The 25,594-nt window shown below is 38.6% G+C and overlaps 3 protein-coding genes across 7 annotated transcripts in view; 2 read left to right on the forward strand and 1 right to left on the reverse strand.

Annotated features, from left to right (window-relative positions):
* Positions 1 to 1,870: 1,870 nt before the first annotated feature.
* Positions 1,871 to 16,519, reverse strand: LOC106091969 (protein MEMO1). Its single transcript, XM_013258696.2, has 7 exons — positions 16,343 to 16,519; positions 14,081 to 14,162; positions 2,961 to 3,029; positions 2,781 to 2,893; positions 2,608 to 2,719; positions 2,316 to 2,535; positions 1,871 to 2,243 (listed from the first exon to the last, which is right to left on the reverse strand). The coding sequence occupies exons 1-7, from the start codon at positions 16,389 to 16,391 to the stop codon at positions 2,004 to 2,006; spliced, it is 885 nt and encodes a 294-aa protein (XP_013114150.1). The 5' UTR covers positions 16,392 to 16,519; the 3' UTR covers positions 1,871 to 2,003.
* On the forward strand, positions 15,226 to 16,122 carry LOC106091970 (uncharacterized). Its single transcript, XM_013258697.2, has 2 exons — positions 15,226 to 15,387; positions 15,451 to 16,122. The coding sequence occupies exons 1-2, from the start codon at positions 15,314 to 15,316 to the stop codon at positions 16,049 to 16,051; spliced, it is 675 nt and encodes a 224-aa protein (XP_013114151.2). The 5' UTR covers positions 15,226 to 15,313; the 3' UTR covers positions 16,052 to 16,122.
* Positions 16,520 to 20,394: 3,875 nt separating the features above from the next.
* Positions 20,395 to 25,594, forward strand: part of LOC106091965 (C-terminal-binding protein) — a 79,235-nt gene continuing 74,035 nt past the window's right edge. For 2 of the 5 annotated variants that reach the window (XR_009396969.1, XM_013258690.2), the window contains exon 1: positions 20,495 to 21,203. The gene's annotated coding sequence lies outside the window, so the exon portion shown is untranslated. The other 3 variants (XM_013258689.2, XM_013258688.2, XM_059362124.1) reach the window with 3 other exon arrangements.

A 25,594-nucleotide genomic window follows, 5' to 3' on the forward strand; every position in this document is an offset into this window, starting at 1 on the left:
AGAAGTCACTCAAAAGCCTACACAGAGAGAATTTTCCTTCATAAATGTAATGATCGGGTTTGTTAACCTTCTGTTCATAAATATTATGAAAAGTTTTATTATATTAATGAAAAAATCATAAATATTATGAAAATTGTTAATGAAAGAAAATGTATGAATATGATCGTTTATGAAAAAAAAGTTCTTATATTTATGAAACTTTGTTTTATACATGTAAAGAAACTTTTCATAATACTAATAATTTTTATCATACATATAAAAATTATGTTATTGAAATATGTCCACGTGGGTATACAATAAAAATTTTCTTATTTACAAAAAATTGATGGGGGGAATTTTCCAAGTCAATTTCACGTGAACTAATTAATGCAGAGGTTCAGCGTTTTGTCACTATTTCTCGTTTGTCTGTTTGTTGTCCATTTTTGCTCACATGCACAGTTAGAGCTCTGCGTCATTCATTCTACGTAAAATCTTGAAGCTATTGGGTGTTTCTAATTTTGCAGTTAATGGTGTAAAAAGTAAGTACTGCCGATAATATGTTTTTTGTACAAAAACAAAATGTTTTCCAACGTAAAATAAACATGAGGATAAGCGATATTTCATTTGAATTCCATAATCTAACAACTCATCATTACATTTTTAGGATCATCCCAAACTGACTATCGCCTGTACGAAGAATTGAAGCGTAGGAACTTAGTACATAATTGGCAAAGTAAAGCCGTTGATAGACCATCAAAATTTACATAAAAAAGTTAACCGTGAAGCAATATTTTTTTGTTCAACTGTGGAATACTTGTGCTCGTGTACAGCGTCAATTTTATGTACCGGAGCGATCAAGCCTTCCCAGAGGCTGGTCAAAAATCGCTACCCCTCTTCCACATGCAAGTGTGACTACAACAGCAGCTACACAGTACCTAGATTTATGTATAAATTTTACCCAATAGAGTAAACCAAATATCCAAGCTTTTGATTTTTTTCTTTTGCTTTTTATAGATTTAATGAAAACATTTTATGAACAGTAGAACAGGGTTCCATGATTATAATAAATATTATTATAAATTTTATGAATTTTTTCTTAAATGTTATGAAAAATTCTCATAAATGTTATGCACGGTTTTTATAAATGGTATGACAACCATTTGTAAGTTTGATTTTCATAAATATTATGACATGTTTCATTGAATTGAAATTTATGAAACGTGTTTCATAAATATTATGAAAAGTTTCATTGCGACGTATTTAAACATTTTTCATAAATATTATGACAAAATCATTAATATTATTACTGAAAGCAATAATAAAAGCCAAAGGAGGGCAAACAAAATACTTATTTAATTTATTTGATATCATCTATCAAAAAAATCTAGGCGAGCACTCTCTTTTTGGTATTGGAGTCTAGAGCTTTCTGCAGTGTTTTTTTGTTTGGTAGCTTGAGCTTTACATCTTTGAAGCTATTTGTCATACTGTTCCCCTCTTCCGGTGTCATATTTTCCAACAATGGTTGCATATCCAGCTTTTCACCCAAAAAGTGTTTTTTTCTGCACCATTAAGCAGGTTAGTTGGTGCAGTAGTTTCTCTTTTTTGTATTTGAATAGAAAAGCAAAACAACAAAAACCCTACTTTTTAAAAAGTTTAGTTAAAATTCATTAGGCAGACTACAGCGATAGCGATGTCGATCTTACCAGGGCTCTCGTCGGACTGATTTGCCACTATTACATGCTTCTACCTAGTCACTAATTAGTGAGCAGTGCAATGCTAGAAGCATGCAATTCAAAAGAAACGTGGGGTCAATGTTGGTTAAATTTTTCTTATTTCAACAATAAAACCTTTAGTATTGGAAAAGACATTTCTTAAGCAGATTTTCTCGATTTTTATTATGAACAAAAAAAAAAATTATTTATGTACACAATATTAATTAGTTTGAAGATCTTAATGTTTGTATTATTGATGAGAGACAATATAGAAAAGTTATTTATAAATTCTCATAGCTTCAAATGATATATTTAGCATTCGAAAACTAACGAACCCGAAGCGTAACTAACACTCGAATCATCCATAGCTTTACACTGACTACTCTGATCGTATTTTAAAAATTTAAAGCTTGTATTATAACCCTGTTCTTGGAGAACTTTTACAGCACTCAGCATAACCCCAATCGGATGACGGCCGCAAATTGTGTTATTATATTCACGTAAATATGCTGTGAACGTTTCCGGCTTCAGCGTCTCAATGATGTCCATGCCCTAGAATAGAAGTCATTTAAAATCAAATATCTAACAACAGCACTTGTAGAATAAAAACAATCATCATCATACCTGTTTGTCCAATTTTTCAATGGACTTGTATATTTGGCCACAAGACTTATCATAATAAGTGTAATTAAAGCGATGGCCCCAATGGCAAAAATCTGATGATATCACAAACAAATTTTGAGGATCTGTGAAATAATTTGCTAGTAAACGGCCATACAATGCTTCCTGATCCGGATTCAGTGAACCCACTAATATAGGCACAATTGTAAATTGATCCTTGAAGCTAAGAAAAACATCAAAGATTATATCGTAGATCATGTATACATAGACCATTAACATATTATGTAGAACGTACTCTTCCATAACTTTTGCTATATATGGTAGGTGCATTTCAATACTGTGCTCGTTTTCGTCAGTTTTCATATCCATCCATGAGAAGTGACCCGTATTTTCTAGTTCAGCATTAACTAAAAGAAATTGCAAGTTAAGATTTACTAAAAGTTTTATCTACTACACAATCAGTCTTACTATTAGTGTCAATTTTGAGATCATAGAGAGGGGTTTTATACTTCTTAGCAGTCGATAGGGCACATCCTCGTAGACGAACATGATGAGATGGGCCCAAAATAAATACTCGTTTACTAAAATGAAACGTATTACTGAATGCGTGCTCTATACGTGGACTATACGAACTCATCATTAACTTACACAACAGCTGGACTAACTTGACGATAGGCAAAGGCACCACACGCACCACAGTATGTGTAACCAGCATGCCTAAAAATAAATTTATGTTAAACCATACCAAATATTTATCCAATATGCATTAATTTTGTTCGCCTGATAACTGTGCGGAGAGACAATTTTTATAAGATGACAATGGATAATGCTGCAATCTCCCTCGTCCTCCAAGGGCAACCCCTGAGACGCATACAGTCATGGACGAAAAAATAGTCACTAGAACTTTCGAAAACTGTTTATTTATTTGAATATATTTTTAAATTACTTAAAAAAAATGGGAATTAAAGAGCAGACGATTTGGCAGTGAAGGCCAGAGGACAGCGGTCAATAAAACGTTCCAAGCGCCTCGATCTTCTGCGTTCATTCTAAAATCTCTGACACCAAGTTTCGAGGTGTCTCGCACCACTTGATCTTTCCTTCGGGCATTTGGTCTTTCCAGTTTGCGCGTATCACCGTGTTTGCCTTCAAAAAACTTCTTTGCTGGAGCCTCTTCATCCATTCTGACAACATAACCTAGCCGTATGACCGTCGTCATACGTCAGAACCATGTAACAACACGGGTAGTATCAGCGTCTTGTATAGTGTAATATTCGTCTCTCGAGAGGTGGCCTTGTTTCTAAACTACTCATTCAATCCAAAGTAGCATCTGCCAGTGGACTATCCTCAGTTTCAGGCCCCATTTCGAGCCAACGGCCCGTCTACATAGTTCCCAACATCTGTGAGCCTTCTCAGTACGCCCCCGAATATGAAACTTCCAATTAAGTTTCCAATCCAAGATCACTCCTTAGTATTCGATCTTGTCATATAACGAAATCGTTTTATTGAGGAAACGTAGTGCCTCAGATTGGCCCACCATCGTCTTCCTCGTGAACAGGCATATTTCAGACTTCTCTGGGTTAATATTGAGACCCCTGGGTCTCGCCCAGTCATATGCAAGACCCTTTCGACCCTTCTGCAAAGCTGGTTCGGATCCTTACCCCTAAGAAGTATTATAACATCGTCTGCATAGCAGACGGGTTCAAATCTCTCCTCAGCCAGCATCCGCAATAGGTTATTTATGGTGGACATCCAAAGGAGTGGCGATAAAGTGCCACTTTCTCCTTTATATTTTAGTCATGGGACCCGCAATTTATCCACCTGTTCCTTAGCATAGAAGACTGAGGTGGACCAATTTGATGCACCACGTTTGCTCAATAAAACGATTTCGATATCTGACAAGGTCGATAGGATAGGAAACTTAAATCGAAGTGTCACATTCAGGAGCTTTCCCAGAAGGCTCACAGATGTTGGGCACTATGTAGCCGTTGGCTCGAAATGGGGCCTGAGTCCAAAAACAGTCCACTGGCTCTACAGGTGCGTGATTAGACCAATACTTACTTACGCCTCAGTTGTTTTTATAGCTACATTGCATGTGGAGGTAGCGATCCTCGTCAAGCTCCTGTAGATGAGCAAGCTCGTTCCGGTCCAAAGAACCGATCGCCAAGCGAACAGGGTGGCCATTGGTTATTTAAAGGCGACAATAACTCATCTTGTTATAGCGAGCATCATAGGCACTCAGTATTTGTGCAAGAGCCGGTGCCGCCCGACCTCTCACTGAGACTCTCCGCTCGATATCGCTGATTGTCCGCGACTGCCGTTGCAGCTATTCCGAATGGAGCATTCCACAATCCGCAACCTGTGGACGCGCCCGGTAGCTCGCAGCTAAGCTTCTCATGACAGCAAAAAACACCACACAGATCGGACCTCAATGTTCCAGCCAGTGTGCTGCTCACAACTATCCCGTGCCGGGCCTCAGTAGTTTGATGGATTGCTATGGAGAAAAAGTGCAACATAAGGACCATACAACAGATTCAGGGAACATGTTGTCTTGGCATAGGCGGAGCGATGAGGACCATGCCAACTAGGGCACTGGAGACTATTCTAGATATCCGACCCATTGACATACAGATTAAGTGTGAGGCATCCACTGCGTCTATGAGACTTAAGGCGATAGGAGAATGGATTGAGGATGGGAGCAGATCATACCATCACGATATAATTGAAGTGACGGAAGGAAACCTGGAAGGAAGGGAGAGCTTTCCGATCGGATATCTGAGATGAACCTTAAAGTCGAGTGCGACGCACTGCTGCCATCGGCACAGTCTTGGATTGACGGAACCCTAGTATTGCCATCTGGAAGATCATGGTACACGGATGGATCAAAGCTAGAGAACAGAGTGTGCCTGGCGGTCTACATTGAGAACCCATGGTCTGAGATCTGTTTTAGACTGCCTCACCATAATACGGCCCCGCAGGCGGAGATACGGGCGATCACGGAATGCGTGAAGTGGTGTGGTGCTAACGTGAGGACGTCGAGTGGGAACATCTTTACCGACAGTAAAATAGCCATAAGGGCAACAACAATCATGACGATAAGGTCACGAACAGTCTTGGAGTGTATCAAGGAGATTAACGACTTCTCTGAGGATGGCACAATCCGCATCGTTTGGATCCCGGGCCATAACGGAATAAGGGCGAATGAAAGGGCAGACGATTTGGTATTGAAGGCCAGAGGACTACTGTCAATAAACTTGTTTAATCTGAAGCCTTTCAGGTCGACGCATTTCGAGTTAAGGGAGTGGGCGACGAATGCGCATGCAATATTGTGTAGGAGAAGAGGAGGTTATTACTGAAAGAAAGTAAGAAGGAGGCTAATATAGCTATTGATATCATGACGGGACACATAGGACTACGAGTTCACTTATGTAAAATCGGTACGGCAAGTGATAGCATGTGGGGAAGATGATGAGACGTTGAGCATATCCTATGCATTGCCTGGCTTTCGCGGGCAAGTGGGGAGTGGCATGGAAACAATTAGGGATTTCGTAAGGGACACAGAATTCCAAGCTTATAATTTTCTGTTTCGAGGTTACTTTTTAGTTTTTAGAGCGCAGGACAAGCCGAATACTGGCTAGGTCTAGGTCTCTTTTCAACCTAACCAAACCTATTGTAATTATTGTTCGTGGAGTGTTAGTTTTCAATGCCTTAAAAGAAAAAATAATCTCCCATGTGGTAGACCAAAAAAACTTCGCCAACAGATAAAATTCACATAAAATTATTGTCATGGCGGGGCCCATTTCAATTCTCTGGAAGAATTAGGGGCGAATTAGAGCTCGAAATTTCAGATAGAACTGTAAGTAGCCGTCTAATGGAAAATATTAGTTTGGAAAATCATCCAGGAAAGTCACATTATTGACCATAATTGGAACGTGTTTTGGTGAGATGAATCAAAAATTAATTTGGTTGGTGATGATGGAATTTTCTCCTAAATTCCTCAGAATACCTGTTCCTTTGAGAATTTTCTTTGAGAATTTAAAAAAAAAAACTGGACAATGAATGAACATTGTCGAATATCCATGTGGTAAATATGTCAAAACGTTTCAGTTATGCTCCCGAGTATTAAATATGTAATATAACGGTCCTTACAAACACGTTAAGAAAGTAACTTCACTCCCGTGCTTTAGTTTTGTCACTCCAGCTTTAGACCTTCCACTACTTTTCCAAATTAGAATGCTTATGGAAGAAATATTGGTCTGTGCAAAATTTCGACGCAATATCTCAAATTTTAAAGGCTGTCTGACAATTTTACGGGGATCTAGAACATAGCAATAAATCTATCTATATAAAAAGACCTAACTCGATTTTTTGTTTTATTATAGGAGAAGTAAAATCTTAAAAAATCCACAAAACTTTAAACAAGAAACTTTAAACTTAAAACAATTTTTTTAAATGAGAAATAAAATTTTTTCATAGGGAGATACGGGTTCTTGATCATGACGATGAATATCACTAGAATGATAATTCTTATGGCCAACAACCCGCATCTCTCCCCTTTGGGAGTTTAATGAAAGAAATGTATGAAATCAATGGCCAAGAGGGTGCGGATATTAATTCGCTATGGAAACACCTAAGCCATTAATCGGCCTGCTTGTGCGCTTTAATTACTAAAAAATTTAACCTCGAGAAAGAAATTTTATGTTGGGAATTCCGTGATACTTACAAGATTCTTGAACCGTTGAGTGGAACGGACGTTTTATTATTTTGCTCCGCAAGAATTTTCCTATAACTCGTAATAGGTCATTAATTTTGAAAGAAAAGTTTATGTCACTCAAGGATAGCTGCGAAAGAGGTATCCATTAGGCGGTTGATCATCTGCGTCTGTTCATCCAGTGATGCTGCAGATCTAGAGCCCAAGAGTAGGCTTAGAATGGACTCCATAGACCCAACTGCGGTGGTGGTGTCAGGCCGTAGCATGTTAAAACCTCAACTGGTGGAGCGGTTGTTCCAGATTCCACTAGCGGACAGGCGACTGGTCAGTAGGGGTTTTTGACGAAGGCACCTGGTTAGGGTTTAAGGACAAGGCCGAACCTATTCTTTCTTCGCATGCCTATAATTTGCCTAGGCCATCGGCCTTCCCTGGCAAACCAACACGCTCTTTAAGAGGTTGGAATAATAGAAGACGCATCGCTCTCAGGTTTATTGAGAAGCTTGGTGCGAATGATTCTAAGACTCTCACTAATAGGGAGACTCCCTAAACTGGGCCCGTGAATTCGCTGCACAGGCTACCCCAAAGACTACACGTCTAGATTCGGAAACTGCACCGCAGCCAGCTAAAAGGCTGCGGTCACCTGGAGGGCATCCCGTGCCTAAAAAACTAGGGCGAACAATAGTAAGATGGGACCAAGAACCTTTGCTAATATCGCTAGGGACAGTTTGGTTATGACAGTTGTCGGCAAGAGAGAAGAACAGGACTGCATACCTAGGAATAATTGAAGTGGGATAGTCAATGGAATGTCATCAGTAAACTCCGATGTCCTTGCGGAAATTCCGGGGTCTCCTCCAGTTTGTGACGATGCAGGCTGGTATCGGTGCCGATACAGACTAATTGCCTTCGGATATCAACGCTCAATTGAAATGTATCGTTGCTGAGATCTGGCCACGTGCAGCAATAGATTTAGTCAAGAAAGAAGATATTCCTTCTCGACCATTGGCGCATGCTTGGATACCAAGGATTCCCTCAGATCCTGAATCGATACTTGGAAGACTAAGAGAATGTAATCCCAATCTTTCAAGCACCGACAGGAAGATTGATAGAATGGATGAGGCTGATGGTGAACGTAGACATGCACTATTCGTACTCAACTCCGGCTGTCTCTCAGACCTCAACAAGTCTGAAGGGTTTGTATCTGGATTCAAAAAGTTGAAACTGAGTGTCTATAGAAGCGGTGGGGTTGGGGAATGAAGAGACGACTCAGCAGTTGTTGCTGAACACTTGCCTGAGAAACTATCGACCACATCGCTAAAGTCTGTCGGGTTGCAGGAGACAGAAAGTCCCCTGCCACATTCGAGACAGGAGGGGATGGCATCGAAACGGGACCCGACGAGCCCTGTGTGGGTGGCTCATCAGCAGCAGCTAGTGAAGCATCTAAGGAGGAATCGTCCACACTGCAAGTGTCCAGTGGCCTGAGGAAGAGTAGTTCCACAGCTTTCTTACCTGTCCCTGGATGCGTACGGAAGCTCATCATGACAAGTTCTAACGATTCTTGTGAGGAAGAACTCCTGGTGGAATCAGAAAACGAGGCTAACACAACAGTGGTAGAAGTTCTGAATCCTGACTATGGTCCGGTTTCTACAGATAAATCTCCACCATTGTAAGGCCAATTCGGCGGCATTTAAGGTCCTCCTGATGGCAGGGGGATTGGACGTGGTTCTTATCCAGGAATCATGGGTGTGTGGAGGAATCGTTCGTGGACTAAGAATTCCGGGATTTATACTTCTCAAGGGTACGGGAAATGCAAGACACAGAGCCTGTTTTCGTGCAAAGGGTGGTCTAAATGTTTTTCTTCTTCCGTCGCTAAGCACTGAAGATTAAGCCAGCCTTGAAATAAACAAGTCGCAATACTGGCTTCATATGGCACACGATTCTGAGATGCCGCCTTCAGTCGCTGATTGAAGCCGCTTCTGTAGGAAATAAGAGCCTCATTGTAGGAAGTGATGCTAGGCACATCACAATTCCAGCAGGAATGCACCATGGAAGCAGGAAAGCCCTACCTTACGAAGGCGAAAGATTTTCATCCTTTTAGTCTGTCATCCTTTATGCTGAAGACTCTTGAGAGGTTGATAAAAACATATATTAGGGCAAAGATCCATGGAGATCGCCTGTCGCGCAGCAGCATTCATATAGTGAAGGCAAATCCACTGAAACTTTACCGTAAGAAAGTTTATTAATAACTTACTTACTAAAAGATGCATTATGGCAGACCTGGGATCTGTGGATCTAAAAAGATGGGTCAGCAGAGGAACACCTCAAGCAGATGTACTGTCTCCTCTACTTTGGAATATAGCCATTAACAATATATTATTGTCTCTGGAAGAAAAGAGTGTAAAAGTGGTCGCATATGCTGATGACGTGGCAATTGCGGTTAGGGGAAAGTGTCCCAGCACTCTAAGAGATATACTTTAGGAAGCTCTACGTGCAACAGCAAAGTGGGCTACCAAAAGTGGTCTAGGTATAAATCCCTGCAAGACAGAAGTATTTCTTTTGAGCAAGAGATACAAGTTGCATACAGTGAAACCTGTCTCCTTGGGTTCAGAGAATGTTCCATTTGCAGAAAGCGCAAAATACCTGGTTGTTTTGCTGGACTGAAAATTCAACTTTAAATCCAACATTTTGGATAGGCAACTCTTGTCCTATACACCTGCAACAGAGCCATTGCTAAATGTTGGGGGTTTAGACCGCTTGTTATGCATTGGGTATATACTGCAGTTGTTAGACCTATAATGCTATATGGTTGTTGTTGTTGTAGCAGTGTGTTGTACACTGAGGCGGCAGCCCTTGCCGATGAAGGACTTCATCGGGTCAATCCGGTACGTACAACCGGCTGCCATGGGATTGGTTGTGGTCTGGTGGACGGCGCTTCAAAAGTTCACCTACTGCTCAATACTTCACCGGATCCAAAGGATGGCTTGTTTGTGCATCACAGCTGCACCGAGGACAAAACCACTTGATGCACTGAATTTATTGCTACTTCTTATGCCTCTGGATATTGTGGCTACCCAAATTGCGGCGACCACTGGCTTGAGGTTAAGGGAGTTCTCTTATTGGTCATGTGGCGGCTACGCACACTGTGTTATCCTTGATACAATTTCCGATTTTCCAGGCAGTGTTGAGTACACCCTACCTGTGCCACTTTTTGATAATAATTACCGTACCACTATTCCTGATAGAACCGATTGGAACTACGATATCCCTGGTAATAGAAGTTACATAGACTTCTATACGGAAGGTTCCAAACTAAACGACCAGGTGGGCTTTGGGGTGTTCTCTAAAGATCTAGAACTGGTCATATCGAAAAAGTTACCCGATCACTGCAGTGCGTACCAAGCGGAGATCCTTGCAATTAAGGAAGTGGTGGAATGGCTAAGATATATTGTCACTACGACGATTGGCATAAATTTTCAGGCAGCCATTACATTCCTGGATAACGTCTTTCTGAGCACAAAAACCGCCCTCGACTGTCGCAGATCTCTCAACGAAATGGCTGAACAGTTTAAAATTCACCTGTTTTGTGTGCCGGGCCACAGAGGATAGCCACAGAAAAAAAAAAACTAGACTCATTACAACTTGACACACAGGCTGGAACATTGAAGTCCAACCTGTGTGGTGTTCATTGCTGTAACGAGAAGCTTTGCTGCGAGCTACCTGGCGTTCACAGGTTGCGGATAGTGGAATGCTCCATACGGAGTAACTGCAACGGCAGTCGCGGACAATCTGCGGCATCGAGCGGAGAGTCTCAGTGAGAGGCACAAATGCACAAATTCTGAGTGCTTATAATGCTCGATATGACAAGGCGGGTTATTGGCTCCTTCAAATAACTAATGGCCATACTTTGTTCTTTGGACCGGAACGTGCATGATCACCTACAGGAGCATTACGAGGATCGCCACATCCACATTAAAAAGTGGCTACAACTAAACGAAAGGAAAATAATTTTATACTCTGATAAGGAGATAATACCGAACGATGCTATGAGAAAATTACATCGGAACAAAAAAATTGGTTGGCTAAGGATGAATAAACTGAAAAAGCCAAACTTATGGTAATGAGAATGGATCGTGAAATAGCATATAACATAAACGGGGAGACTATTGAAAAAGTTTATAACATAAAGTAGTTCGGATTTGTTAATGATAAAATTATTAATTATGTATGTGAAAAAGTGGGAAAAAGTAAAGAGCTATTATAAGGCAATAAATGTTTACAATGCAATGTTAAAACCACACTTCGAATATGAGTCTCTAATCGAAAGACTTCAAAAACTGCAGAACAAGACAATGAGAGTAGTACTCAAATGCAGCAAACACCGATCAGTTGCATGCATGCTGGATTCCCTCAAATGGCTTACAATTAAACAAAGAAGGATGGCAATACACTGGATTATTTAACCGACCAAATAAGTTACGTCCGCGAAGTTCAACCATACAATCTAAGAAATTATAATATCTTAAGATTGCAACGAATTTAATCATGACATACATTATGATACGTCTTTATGAAATCATGTGTATCATATGTAACAAATAATATTTGAATTATATTAAATACTATTACATTATATCTACAATATATTTAACAAAATTATCCTTTGAATATGTATTTTTGACAATTAAATAGCTTTCGTGGTCTACTCCCAAATACTTTTCATTTGAGATCCATATTGCCATGATCGGTAAATATGCATAAATATTTAGGGGTGTTTTCGTGGGTGAGATGGTCCCCCAGACACTTTGCCCTGAAAAAATGTCAGCATTGTGCTTTACTCTCATATACAATTTATTTAAATCCTATATTGCCATTATTTTAAGGGGAGCTTATGGGATGAGGCGACTCCCAAACACTTGGCACCAAAATTGGTTATCAAATTTGTTTTATAATCTCAAAAACCTTTCATTTGAGCCACATATTGCCATCGTCGGTAAATTTGTATTCTTTGGGAGGTGTTTTGGGAGAGGGGCGGCCACCAAATACATGGTTTCACATTTGGATATCAGATTCGTATTCTACTCAAAATACCTTTATTTGAGCCCCATATTGCGATGGTCAGTAAATAATTGCTATTTGTGGGGTGTTTTAGCGAAGGGGTAGACCCCCAAAAATTGGTCTCGAAAGTGGGTATCAATTTTGTGCTCTACTCCTAATACCCCACGTTGACAGGATCGGTAAATTTGCCCGATTTAGGGCTGTTCTGGGAAGTGGGGTGGTCCCCCAAACACTGAGCCTTGAAAATATATCAGCATCGTACTCTAATCTCAAATATCATTTGTTTGAACCCCATATTGCCATTGGCCTCCAAATTGTCCAATGTCTCCTAGACAGTTGGTCCCGAATTTTGACATATATTCGTGTTTTATTCCAAAAGACCTTTCATTTGAGGCCCATATTGCCTTGGTAGCAAATTTGTCCTCTTTGGGGGGTATTTTTGGGGAGGAGCGGCCACCCAAACACTTGGTTCCACATTTGGATATCGGATTCGTATTCTACACTCAAATACTTTTTAATTGAGCCCCATTTTGCCATGGTCAGTCAATAAGTCCTGTTTTGGGGTGGGGGAGGCCCCCCGAAACTTGGTCCCACATTTGATTATCAGATTCGTATTCCACTCGCAAATACCGGTCATTTGAGTCCCATATTGCCACGGTCAGTAAATATATCCGATTTAGGGCTGTTTTGAGGGTTGGGGTAGTACCCCAAACACTTGGTCCAACAATTGGATATCTAATCTTAAATACCTTTCATTTGAGTCCCATATTGTCGTGGTTGTGTTTATTTATATATTTGTAAGGTTTTGGGGGTGGGTGGCCCCCCAGGTACCCCAATTGGATATCAAATTTTAGTTTTTAGTTACTATAAAAGAGCACACAAAACTTCGCTTAAATAGAACCACCCATCTCCGAGATCTGACGTTTCTGAAAATTTGGATAAGGGGGTGGGTCCGGCCCCCTTCAAATATCAAACTATATAAGGCCTTGTTTGGCTTAGTTATGGAATCAATAAATTAAACTAAAAATGGAGTACCCTATTTTCTGCACCACGGGTTCATAAAGCACCATTTGTGAAAATTCCAAGAAAATCGGTTATACGTTTTGAGTTCATACGGAACACACAAACAAACAAACACAAGTTGATTTTTATATATAAGATGTACCTTGTTTATAAGAAATTGGAAATATGTTGAAAATATAATGTACGAGTACTAAAAGTACAACAACATATTTACTAATAAATATCAATCAATTGATCAATCATATTTTAATACTACATTCGTACTCTACACCAAATACCCCCACAATTGAGTGCCACCTTGCCATGACCGGGGGTTTTGATGTTGGGATGACCCCCAGGCACTTGACAAATGAAGCCATATTTCTATGTTAGATTCGCTTTACTTTCCATTCTCGGTATCATATTGTCATGATCACGCCTTTTGTTGCACTTTTTTTTTATCATAGAATCCCTAATCGTAATCAGTAATAATTTGAGACCAAGTGTGGAACTTCGCACATAAATAGCAAATTTCGGTGGTATGGTGCTGCAGCTATATATTGTATAGTGGAGGAAACCGGTGAGGTTACATAGTCCGACGATGATTCTTGTGGCCCACTGCTGACTACGTGCCACATTGCAACACGAAGTCAATACGCCTATACTCCTGCAACGTGCTTAAGCCAGAGCAGATCCGAAAATGCACCCACTCAATGCACTGGTTGTTTCTCACTGACACTGACCGATAATGGATTGGGGTAGCATTCTCATGGCACCCCTTTGTACGTATCCGATACGGAACGGGATTGAAAAGAACGTTTACTCGTCGATGTGGGCTCTACAGTTCAATCCGGTGGATAGAACCAGATGTAATGAGATCATCTCACGTCTTGTTGTCAATCTTTTTTAACGCAAAAAATTGCAATATATGAAAGTGGTCATGTTTGAACCATGGCAGTTCAATCTGCCTTGGTTTAAAAAAATTTTCTGATAAAAGAATACTTACGGTGCAATAATAGCCCTTGCTGGCCCATGAGATAGAGTTGCGGCTCCCAACCAATTGTCAAGTTGCCGTGACAACTCAGAAGCTGAAAAAAAAATTAAAAAGTGCAGACACTGCTTGGTTTCATTTCGCCTCTATAAGGACAGATGTAAGTAAAAAGCTGTTAATAAAAAAATAAGTAGTCCAAGACTCAGAGCAACTGAGGCAGAACCTGCAACCTAATTTAACTACGCGTGTCTTATGATCCTTCTTACGAAAGAGATGGAGTTTTCATGGACAAACATTAGCTTGTGGACCAATATTAAGCTAAGTTCTGATTGTGTCCTTAAAACCAAAAGCTCGATTTAATTTTGGGCCCATGTTTTTTTCGGCAATACCTATTAGAATTCGTCGTACGAATGTTTGGAGACCATACGCCAACCGTAGCACCTGAAGAAGCTAACCTCCTTCGGCAAACCAGACTTGTTCTGGCTCAACTACATTGCGGCAGATGCATTCGCCTCAATTCCTACCGGGTAAGGATGCGTGTTCCGTTTTTAACCCTATCCTGCTAGACTTACAACCTGATACGTGGAGGAACGCATCCCACTTAAGTTACAGAGTTTATGGATCCGAATATTTAGCAGAACCTAGCAAACATTTTGAGAATGAAGATATAACATACTGTTGCAACAACAACATGTGTGTATGTCAAATTTAATCAATCCCATGGCCGAATGGGATTGATAAATCAATCATTGAGCCGATGGGTCAATCATCGGCAAGGGCTGCCGATGAAGAACTCCATCAACAACAACAAAATTTAATCTGGGTATTAGCTTTGATTCTCTGTTTCGACATACATTACTACTTCAAGCACAAGTGGGAGAATTCGTTATCATCATCGATTCTAAGAGGCAGAAATTGATAAAAAGAAGCATTCCTCTGATTAGTTGTAAAGCAGATGGTAATGCAAAATAATTGAAAATCACAAAAATTAAGCAAATATAAACAATTAAACTTGACATGATGAACAACAAAAGCTAAACGTAGCACCAATGAAATTTGGTAATAATAATAATAAAAATAAAATGTATATAAGTAACCTCTAAGAAACTAAATATCAAAACATATTACTAAGGCCTTATTATTATGACCATGGCAACTAATGTTTGATGGTTATCAATAAAAATAAATTACAAGAAAAAGGTAAATCACTGTCAATTGAGCGAAACTTGTTTAATAAGTTAAACAGTTATGGATGAAGAAGATGATGCAAATGCCTTTTTTTTGAAATCAATAAGAAAAGAGCTAATAACAATCTTAGAAGGGTAATATTTTTTTAAATAAAAGCAAATATTTAAATAAAATAAAATTTTCTATCCTTATTTAAGAGTTGACGATAAGGATGAAGCGAAGTTTAGAGAAAGTGGGCTCGCAGCCAGCGAGTTTGTCCCCAACCGAATGGGACCAAGTAATTCAACTATCGACAACGATTTGGTAAACATGCATTTAAATCTTAAGAAAAGCTACGAGTTATTCCAAACGATTGGAGATCGATTAGAAAGCATAAATTTTTGCTGTCTAAAATCTCGAATTAAGGACTTGCATATAAATGACAAAAGCGACGAAAGCATAAAGGAAATCGTCGATGACTTCAAGAAATGCTATGACCAGAAACGTATGGAAGCCCGCCTTATTGACCTGACAAAGAAAGTAGGCACGAAATTTCGCAAACACCCAGGAGAATTTGGTGACATACCAGAATTAAGCGAATTTTTCATGGCTTGCACACAGCTGCAGCATGGTTTAGAGAAACTGAAGAAGCAACGCAATGAGATACAAGATATAACGAGACGCATGAATCACGTTGTGGAAATGTCGTACGATCGGGCCAACGAAATTCAGCAGAAGTTGGAAGCAGATCCAACATTTGCAAAAGTCAAAATTGCTAACGAAAAAGTAGAGGAATTGAATTTGGAGGGCACAAAATAATTGTTATGGCCGTCTATTCGATTCCTAGAGTGAAATTAAAATCAAAAATAAATTTTAGTCTATTTATCAAATTGTGCCAAGATTATTTGTTCCTCTCACACGTATTGGCTTTAGTTCGATTGTTCCCCCGAAATGGTATCTGATCTGAAAAGATTTATTGCCAGTATACCACTAAACTAATGCACTATCTGTCTGTAGGAAGGTATCGGGCATTATTGAAGTCCAATACCAAACAATAAAGCAATGAAAAATTGTAGTAAGGTTAATGATTTATCAATAGTACTTACTAACCTGAATCGGTATACCAACTCCCTGCATGAGATGCTTTCCTGCTTGACATTTTTTAAGAAAATGGTCAAGTACAAGTCTTCAAATTATTTTTTCTCTTCAATTATTTACTTCGCTTTTAAAGAAATTTTATTTCGTAAACAATGACACAAATCAAATTTGATTTTGCAAAATCGAGTACTGGTTACTGGTTGATTTGGTTACCAGTTAACGGTTGTATATTCTGTACGACGGGGTAACCATGGTTCAATTAAAGGATGTACTATGTTCACTTTTCGTAATTACTTTTTTCACAAAATAGATTTTGAAGCAAAAAAACTTGCTGATTTCACTCAGTAGGACATTCTCCCATAATGGCCACAGGTGGTCAATACTAAAGATGTGTTTTCCGACTCTTTCTAAATGCGCTAGCAAGGCGGATTTAAAAAGGTGGTCTCACACGAGCAGCTGTTAACAGCCGGCCAGGTTTGATAGTATTAAGAGGTCAGATTTTTGTTGGCCTCCTCTTTGTTGTTATCTTCTTTTTCGCATATTCTCTGCTTATGTACGCACACGTTTACACACACGCACACAAATTTGTTTGCGCGTGTTTGTAAAACGTCGATCAGATTGATGATAAGATGTCGGATTGCATTATGGTAGACGTACAAATGAGACCGCCCTTCGCCATGATGCGCTCGATGCAAAGACAGGAAATAAACGAAGAAAATTGAAAGAATAGAGAGTTTTGAGAGTACTAAATGACCAATGAAAGTGATTTAGCAATTTTCAATCGATTGTGTTCCCTTTTTTTTGTTTTAAAACATTAAATTATTTTTATTTCTTTTTGCTAATTTTATTGTGTTTTTATGTTCACTCATTTAATTTTGTATCTCTCTTGAGTTGACTCTTACAAAAGAAAATAAAGAAAACGTCAGATTTCTAATCGTTGCACCTAGAAGCCATTATTTTGCGAGAGAGTCGCGTGCGCCTTTTCGTATAATAAGCGCCCTCTATAGGTCAATAGAGGATATGGGTAAACCACGACCCCTGTCTGGGTAAACCACGACCCCTGTCTTTCTTTTGCATTTTGACTGTGTAGCAAGCCGGAGGTGAGCAGGTTTGAGTCGAACAAACCAACCTCATTCGCTTTTAGCGAAATTTGTTCACTATTACTTTTTTAAGATAATACATTTTGAAGCAAAAAAAAAATGCTGATTTCATTTAGTAGGACATTCTCTCATTAAGGCCGGTACTATATTCGGTTTTCGCGAAAAATTTGCGAAAATGTGTCCGTTTCGTCATAACTTGTTTTTCATCTAGGAAAAATTTACATTTCGGGACACCCATTGAGAGCTCAACAAGTCATTTTCTTAAGCAAAATAAACGTGATCGCCAAACTTCTAATTGTAACTGAGTATTTGTTAATGCTAGTGATGTTTCTTACATGTATTAACACTGGGTGGAAAAAATAAGTAAAGTGTTTGTAGAGGCATAAATAAGAAAGTATTTTTTAAATATAAATAAATATATTCGAAAGAAAAATTAATATATCTTTCACAACCAGAAACTCAATCAATCTGTACGAAATAAAAAGTTTTGTGAAAGAATGTGTTGTGCTTTTAGTCTGTAATTACAACAACAATATTTGGATAAAAGTGGAAGATGCTGACAAAGGCTTTTGGAAAGTTGCGCTTATATAACTTATAATAGTGAAAATACTACAAAATCTAACTATTTTTACAAATAAATGCTGAATTTTTCTCTTTTTAATTTGATTTGTGTTTTATTATTTTTTAATTAAGAAGGGGTGGGTTTTGGTTGTAAAATACAACAACATACACGAATTTCAGTACGAGGAGAAGTGCCTCAAGCGTCTTGGCCCCCAAACTCTGGTCCTTTCCAGGTTTCAGTTGCGGCATCGCTCTGCCCATTTTCCAGACTTCGGAAACTATAAACGTGTTCAAAGTCAGTCAAGATACTCAACTACAGGTATATCCATATTCTTCAGCATCAGCATCATCTTGTTTGTGTGTAATGACTCTTAACTATAATGCATACACACAACATTATAAAAACTCATTGACAGATTATGTACTCCGCGAGAAAAAAATTTCACTCAACTGTTTGCGGTACACTACTTGTAAATGAATTTATCTTGGAACATAGTAACAGCCAAAATAAGGTTAAAGCTCCTATTACACGATCAGACATGTCATATGTAATTTCAAAAATAGCTACACTGATAGTTGAACACATCGTGTGATACGTACGAAATATGTATTTAATATGACAAAAATCTCTCACTTTCAGTGATACAAAGTTAGTGAAAAGGCAATAAAGAATACAGAAAGTGGCAGCTCATGTGACATGTCCGATCGTGTAATTGCGGATTAAGTCATTGATAGAATTAAGCATGACATAATTACCAGGTAGTGCACCGTAAACAGCTGAGTACAATTTTTTCTTGCGATGTGTACTAGTAGTGTGCACTAGTGTATTATAGTTAAGACCCATAACACACACAAACAACAAAAAATGACGGGAACTTCTATCATACACAAAATCAGTGTTGCATTAATCAGTGATATTGACAGATACTGCACTCAATATTTTGTTGTTGGGCTACTGCCACTACCAGTAAATGAATATATTTGAAATTAAAAGTAAAGTCACAAGCCCAACAACAACGAAAGCAACTATACAACCCAGGATGTAGTTATGAGGGTGAAGTCATGCGAACAGCTGAGTGCAATCTTTTTATTTTTGTTTTGATTTCGCTGTAAATCTAAATGTCAACAGCTCGATAACACAGCTGTGATTTTATTTCTCAAATCTAGAAAAGATGTTCCATTTGATCCAATATCCGATACAACCAGTAGACATTTACAAAACTCTCTAAATATTTTTCGCTCTCACACTCTCTTTTACTAAAAAACGAACGACTTTCTGTAAACGTTTGTGCCTATTTTTGAGTACGCGAACACCCTAATTGATAAATTACTTAATTACATTAAAGGTGTACGAGAAAACCAAATTTGTTAACACAATAAATTAATGTTCCGATAACCTAATACGAACTTTTTTTCTACGAGAAACCCGCTCTAAAATTAATAAGGTTCTGACCAACTTTAACCAAGTAATAACCTCATTTATTGTAATTTTTAAATGCACTCGCAAAATAATAATTGCTGTGGTTTATTTTAGTGTTACATAGTTCAAATCACGATTTATCGTTTCTTACTATCTTTTACTGAATGTTATCGACAACTTACCAGTACAACTTTGCACTGATATTTTACCGAGAACATTTGACTTGAACAGGATAGAACTAAAATAATACACAGCATTTGATTTTCAACGCGAAAGCGAACCTAGTTCCAGCATTTACTTAAGAAAAAATAATTACGTTGTTATTGTTGTAACCACATTCTCATGTAGAGGTGGCGATCCTCGCCAATCTCCTGTAGGTGGGCAAAGGATCCAAAGGACCGATCACGACCGGAACAGTGTGGCCATTGGTTATATTAAGGCGCCAATAACTCGCCTTGTCATATCGAGCATCATGGGCACTCAGTATTTGTGCAACAGCAGGTGGCAGTGCTGCCCGGCCTCTCACTGAGACTCTCCGCTCGATACCGCTGATCGTCCGCGACTGCCGTTGCAGCTACTCTGTATGGAGCATTCAACTATCCGCAACCTGTGGACGCGCCCGGTAGCTCGCAGCTAAGCTTCTCAATACAGCAATGAACACCACACAGATCTGACCTCAAAGTTCCATCTTGTGTGGTGCACACAGCCATCCCGTTGTCATGTCAATTTGTAGCGTTCAAAAAAGTAATCGCTAAAGAAATGTGCTTCCAAATATCAAAAACGAACATAGCCTCAGCCTTTTGATTGGAAAACGGATAAGTGCGGCTCAACTGTAGTGGATTTATAATGTGCTAATAGCGACCTCTGCACCCATAAATTTCTTTATTGAATTGTATATCGATTGTTTCATAAAAAATCGATTAAAGGCGGCAATAACCGATTTTCGATTAATTGAAAGCGATTATGTATTCACTCACACCATTGCAGACATTTTTACTTCTTATTGACAACCGCACTAAATTTACGGATATAATACGAACATTCGAACGGAAAATTCAATATATTAATGGTAATTTTTTCGCAAATAATTTGGCTTGCGAGTGTGTATGTGTTCTGCATTAGTGTTTTCAATCGTATTATATGAAATAAATATGCCCAAAATTTAAAGAATTGGCAAATTGTATTGTGGAAGTAGCAGTATGAATCAAAAAGTCAGCGAGTAAAAAGTAAAGTGGCGAATTGGTTGCAATCGGCGTCATTAGTTGTTAGTTGTACTAAACAGAAAAGTTGCTGTCCGTGTTCGTTGATTTCTATAACATTTTCCGCCATTTTGAAAAATACGAGTGTAAAGTTGGAATTTTTATGGACGCGTTGCTCCAAAGAGAATATAAAACATTTAAATTTCCGTGTTCTTTCTAGCAAAACTTATCTCTAATTGCCATAAGATGTGGAAATAATCATAGGATGATGAAATACTAGTGATTTGGTGAAATTCGTTCGGAATATTTGTGTAAAATTAAAATAGCATTTTGCTACGTTTCGCTGCTTAAAGTAGCCGCCGCGCAACAAAGAAAAAACTCGAACGAAAAAGTCACACAACACGCATACACACACCAAAAGGACCAGAAGTGTAAAGCTTAAACAACCAAAAAAATTTTAAGTTCTTCAATTTTTTTATTTCGTGATTTATGTCCAATACTGTCTTATAATTTCTCACGGAAGGGAATATAAATTGTGAAAGTTTTCGTAGCTCGGTGCTAACTTTTCTTACGACAGTTCGGTTGCGAGTGCGGTGAGTCTCTGGATAAAAAGCAAAAAGTGATTGAGAAAAGTACAGTAATTAAACAAATACATTTATATGAAATTAGAAATGGGAGAGAGGCCAATAAGCGATAATCTAAGTTTGTAAGCGCTTCACCCCTATGACGGCGGAAGCGACGTGGAAAGTGATTTTAAACCTAAAGCCTATATTAAAGTGTACACTTTATACATAATTTTTGTGCATTCTCATATTTTCCTTTAATATGTATTTTTTGCGTTTGTCAGCCAATTCGCCGTGTAAACGGTTGGTTGTATCTTCACTCGTTGGGTTTCGAGAAATTCGCACACAGGCAGTTAGACACACACACACATATATTTGCTTTGAATCTCGAATACACACAGTCGCTCTAACAGCAACGAGTACAAGCGCACCACTATTTTTTTTTAATTCGCTTACTCTGTTTTCTTTGACATTCGTCTAGTATCGCTTCTGCTGCTTATGTAGATTGTTGGTGTTGACACATTGCAGTGCGCGGTATTTTTTTTTTTTTTGGTTCTGTGCCTCGTTTCTCTTGCTGCTGCTGTTTGCGTGTAGTAGATTTTTGATTGAGACCCATTTCGTAATTGTATGTAGATATGTTGTTTATGACGGTGCAACCAGGCGGGCAGGCAGGTTGAACGTATTGGAAAGCACATGTTTTTTTTGTCGGCGAATTTATTGTGGTTCGCAAATACAGTCAGTCGTTGCTACCTTGACTCGTTTCTGCTGTGGGAAATGTATGCTTTCTTTTATAGCAAATACAACAAAAAGGCATATTTTGTATTTGTTTGTGCGACAGCGTTTCGTTGTATTTATAGTCTTGTGTTTAGTTTGGGAAATGTTATTTATAGATTTCAGATTGCTCTGTTTAATTTTTTCCAATTGTATGCAAAGAGATAAACTAGCAGATATTGTTTTTTTTCCTTTAAATTTATGAATACCATTTGTGCACAGTGTATAGTTGGTGCTCACATTAATGTTTTTTTTTTTTTTTGTTCTTCCTGTGTATACTTATGTTGCCATAAGTTAGTTATGTTGCAATAATAAACATCAAAACTATTAAAATTTTACGTTTGCTTCAAAGTATGCTGCAAGCTTTTACACGTTAACTTGATTCCGAGGTTGAAGCATATAAACCCCCGTATGACCAGTTAATATAATTCGGCTGTCTAAATGTAATGCTTACAATTGGGATGTTGGTGTTTTTGTAACAGCGTGTAGTGTTCTATCTTTCGTCTGCCTGCAACTCTTCGACTAAGGCGGGGGTGCCTGAGTCGAGTAAGTTTGGCTGGGCAGTTGAACAGGTGACCTGCATAGTCGCAGATCTCTCAACGAGATGGCTGAACTGTTTTGGGTGGAGGGACACAGAGTTATCCCAGGGAATTAGGAAATGGTGAGCTTTCTAATATGAGAAGTGATAGTGGAGTCCCCCAAGGCTCTGTCTTGGGTCCCCTTCTATTTATTCTTTATATTAATGATATTGTTTCTTGCTCTGACAATGACGCATGTGTCATAGTTCTTTATGCTGATGATGTTCACATGTTTTTTAAAAGTAGTTCCATCTATAGTCTTGAGTCTAATATCAATATGGTGTTTGAAAGAATACGAGTTTGGCTTAGTGAAAATGGGCTATGTGTGAATACAGCTAAGACTAAGGCTTTGCTTTTTAAACCCAATACTTGGTTGAGTCGTGTACTCATTTGCCGATGACAGTAGTCTTTGTCATTCATATTCATTCGACCATAGGTCCAGTCTTCAAGAAATTGTGGACAGGAGGCGCATTATGGATGAGACTCTCTCCCAGGATTTGTTGGCCATTTCCGAGTGGGGTAGAATGAACAGAGTAGACTTTAACGCACAGAAGACGCAGTGCTGTTTCTTGTCTCACAAGCCATTCACTGACCCACTTCAATCGTCGATATCTATCGACAATATAGATATTGAACAATCAGATGCTCTTGCTTTTCTGGGCATGAAGATGCAATGTGATGTCCGTTGGTCAAAACACGTATTCGAAGTGTCGAAAGAAGCATAAGCGGTGCAAGAAATACTTCACCTCTTCTGATCTGCTCAATATCTATGCTACCTACATCAGGCCGAGGATGGCATATAACTCTCATATATGGGCAGGAGCTCCAAAACCATCCTAGGAGCTACTTGACTGTGTTCAACGGAGAGTGATGGTGTTGATTTCGGACAGTAGGGTATCTAACTCTATTGCTTCTCTTGAACATCGGGATATTCGTCTTCTTATCCCTGATGTTAGGATGTTCACCAGGAATACAAGACTTACCGGGAACTCACACCCGTAATTGAACTATGCATTAACGAGAAAATTCATTTTTTGCCCGAACCATTCGTATGTGGAATCGACTTCCGGCTAATGTCTTTCTGTTAAAAGACGTGTTTTATATTCAAAAACAAGCAAACGAATGAAAAATTTTATTTTTCAATATACATACAAAGGGTAGTTTTCATAACTAATATTTCATAGCATACTACCATACATTATAACAAAGTTTATTTATTTAAAGTACAATCTTCATTTCCAACACCCCCATTAGATTGGTCTTTAAAGCCAAGTAAATTGCAACAATGGATATGTTTGGGAGCCGGCAATCCTTTCGTCAGTATGTCTGCCACCATATCTCTAGTTTGAATGTAAGCAATCTTAATTTGGTCTTCTTCAATTAATTCTCTAACAAAGTGATGACGAATGTCGATGTGCTTTGAGCGAGCATGAAATGTATTATTATGTGATAAACAAATAGCACTCTTATTATCGCATTTGATTTCAATGGAGTGAATTTCATCAAGTTCTGTGAGCAAGGATTTAAGCCACATTGCTTCTTGTGCTGAAGTCGATAATGCCATGTATTCAGCTTCGGTGGTAGAAAGAGCTGTAGTCTGTTGCTTCTTTGAATTCCACGATATTGGCCCATTTTGAAATTTAAAAACATAACCAGTGGTTGACTTTCTGTCATCCACATCACCAGCCCAATCAGCATCAGCAAATCCATCTATTTGACTAGATCCATCTTTACTGAATTGCAGTGCATAATGACTTGTCGCCTTAAGGTATCGGAAAATTCTTTTTACAGCTTGCCAGTGTGCTTTACCATAATTTTTATTAAATCGTGAAAGCACCCCCACTGCATATCCAATATCTGGCCTTGTCATCTGCGCTGCATACATTATGCTTCCGACTGCTTCTTGATACGGTATGGTTTTCATTTCGTTTATTTCATCTTCTGTGGTAGGACACATATTCTTGGTAATTTTCTGGTTGATGTCAATTGGAGTCGAAATTGGGTTGCATTGATCCATGTTGAACTTTTTCAGCATATCTTCAATGTATGAATTCTGATTCAACCATAGCTTTCCATTCTCACGATCCCGTGTTAATTTCATTCCTAAAATATAGTGGGCTGGACCTAAGTCCTTCATCTTAAAACATTTTGAGAGTCTTTCTTTTATGTACTCTTTACTTCTTTGATTATTTGAAAATATCAAAATGTCATCGACGTAAATTGCCACGTACGTTTTCTCTCCGTTTTGAGTTTTGAAATAGATGCATGGCTCTGTTTTGGATTGTGTGAGACCAATTTTCTTCAGAGTTTCATCTAACTTTCTATTCCAAACTCTACTCGCCTGTTTTAAACCATATATGGATTTCTTTAAGTGACATACCTTACGTGTGTCCGATTTGCAACCTTCTGGGATTTTCATGTAAATTTCTTCTTTTAGTTCACTCTGAAGAAACGCTGTCACAACATCCATTTGATCTATGTCCAAGTCATGACGAACGGCCAGGCTGAGAAGAAGTCGAATGGATGAATATCTCACAACTGGTGAGAATGTTTCGCTATAATCAATTCCTTCCTTTTGTGAATATCCTTTTGCCACAAGTCTGGCTTTGTAACGCTCGATTTCACCGTTAGAATTTCGTTTTATTTTGAACGTCCATTTGCTATCAATTGCATTCCTTCCTGGTGGTAAATCAACAATTTCCCAGGTTCCATTTTCAACAAGTGCATTTAGTTCGTCTGATATAGCCTTTTTCCAATGTTCTCTATCAACACATTTTAAAGCTTCTCTCATATTTTTGGGTTCCTCAGAACATTCTATGAGACTTACTTGCGCATACTTTGGATTAGGCTTCATAGTCCTAGACGATCTTCTTAATTTCGGAGATGCGGTTCTACTGTCATCAGATGAACGGTTATCCACACATTCCTTAAACTCATCTTCAGAAATTTGATCAGAAATGTCCTCATTCTCTTGACCATCCGCTTCGCGAATGTTAGGATCTTCTTCCCCCACTGAATCGCATCCGAAATCTATTTTGTAAAATATAATATCACTTTCCCTCTTTGGGTCAT

This window comes from Stomoxys calcitrans, chromosome 2 (genome assembly GCF_963082655.1).
Source record: "Stomoxys calcitrans chromosome 2, idStoCalc2.1, whole genome shotgun sequence".
Lineage (NCBI taxonomy): Eukaryota > Metazoa > Arthropoda > Insecta > Diptera > Muscidae > Stomoxys > Stomoxys calcitrans.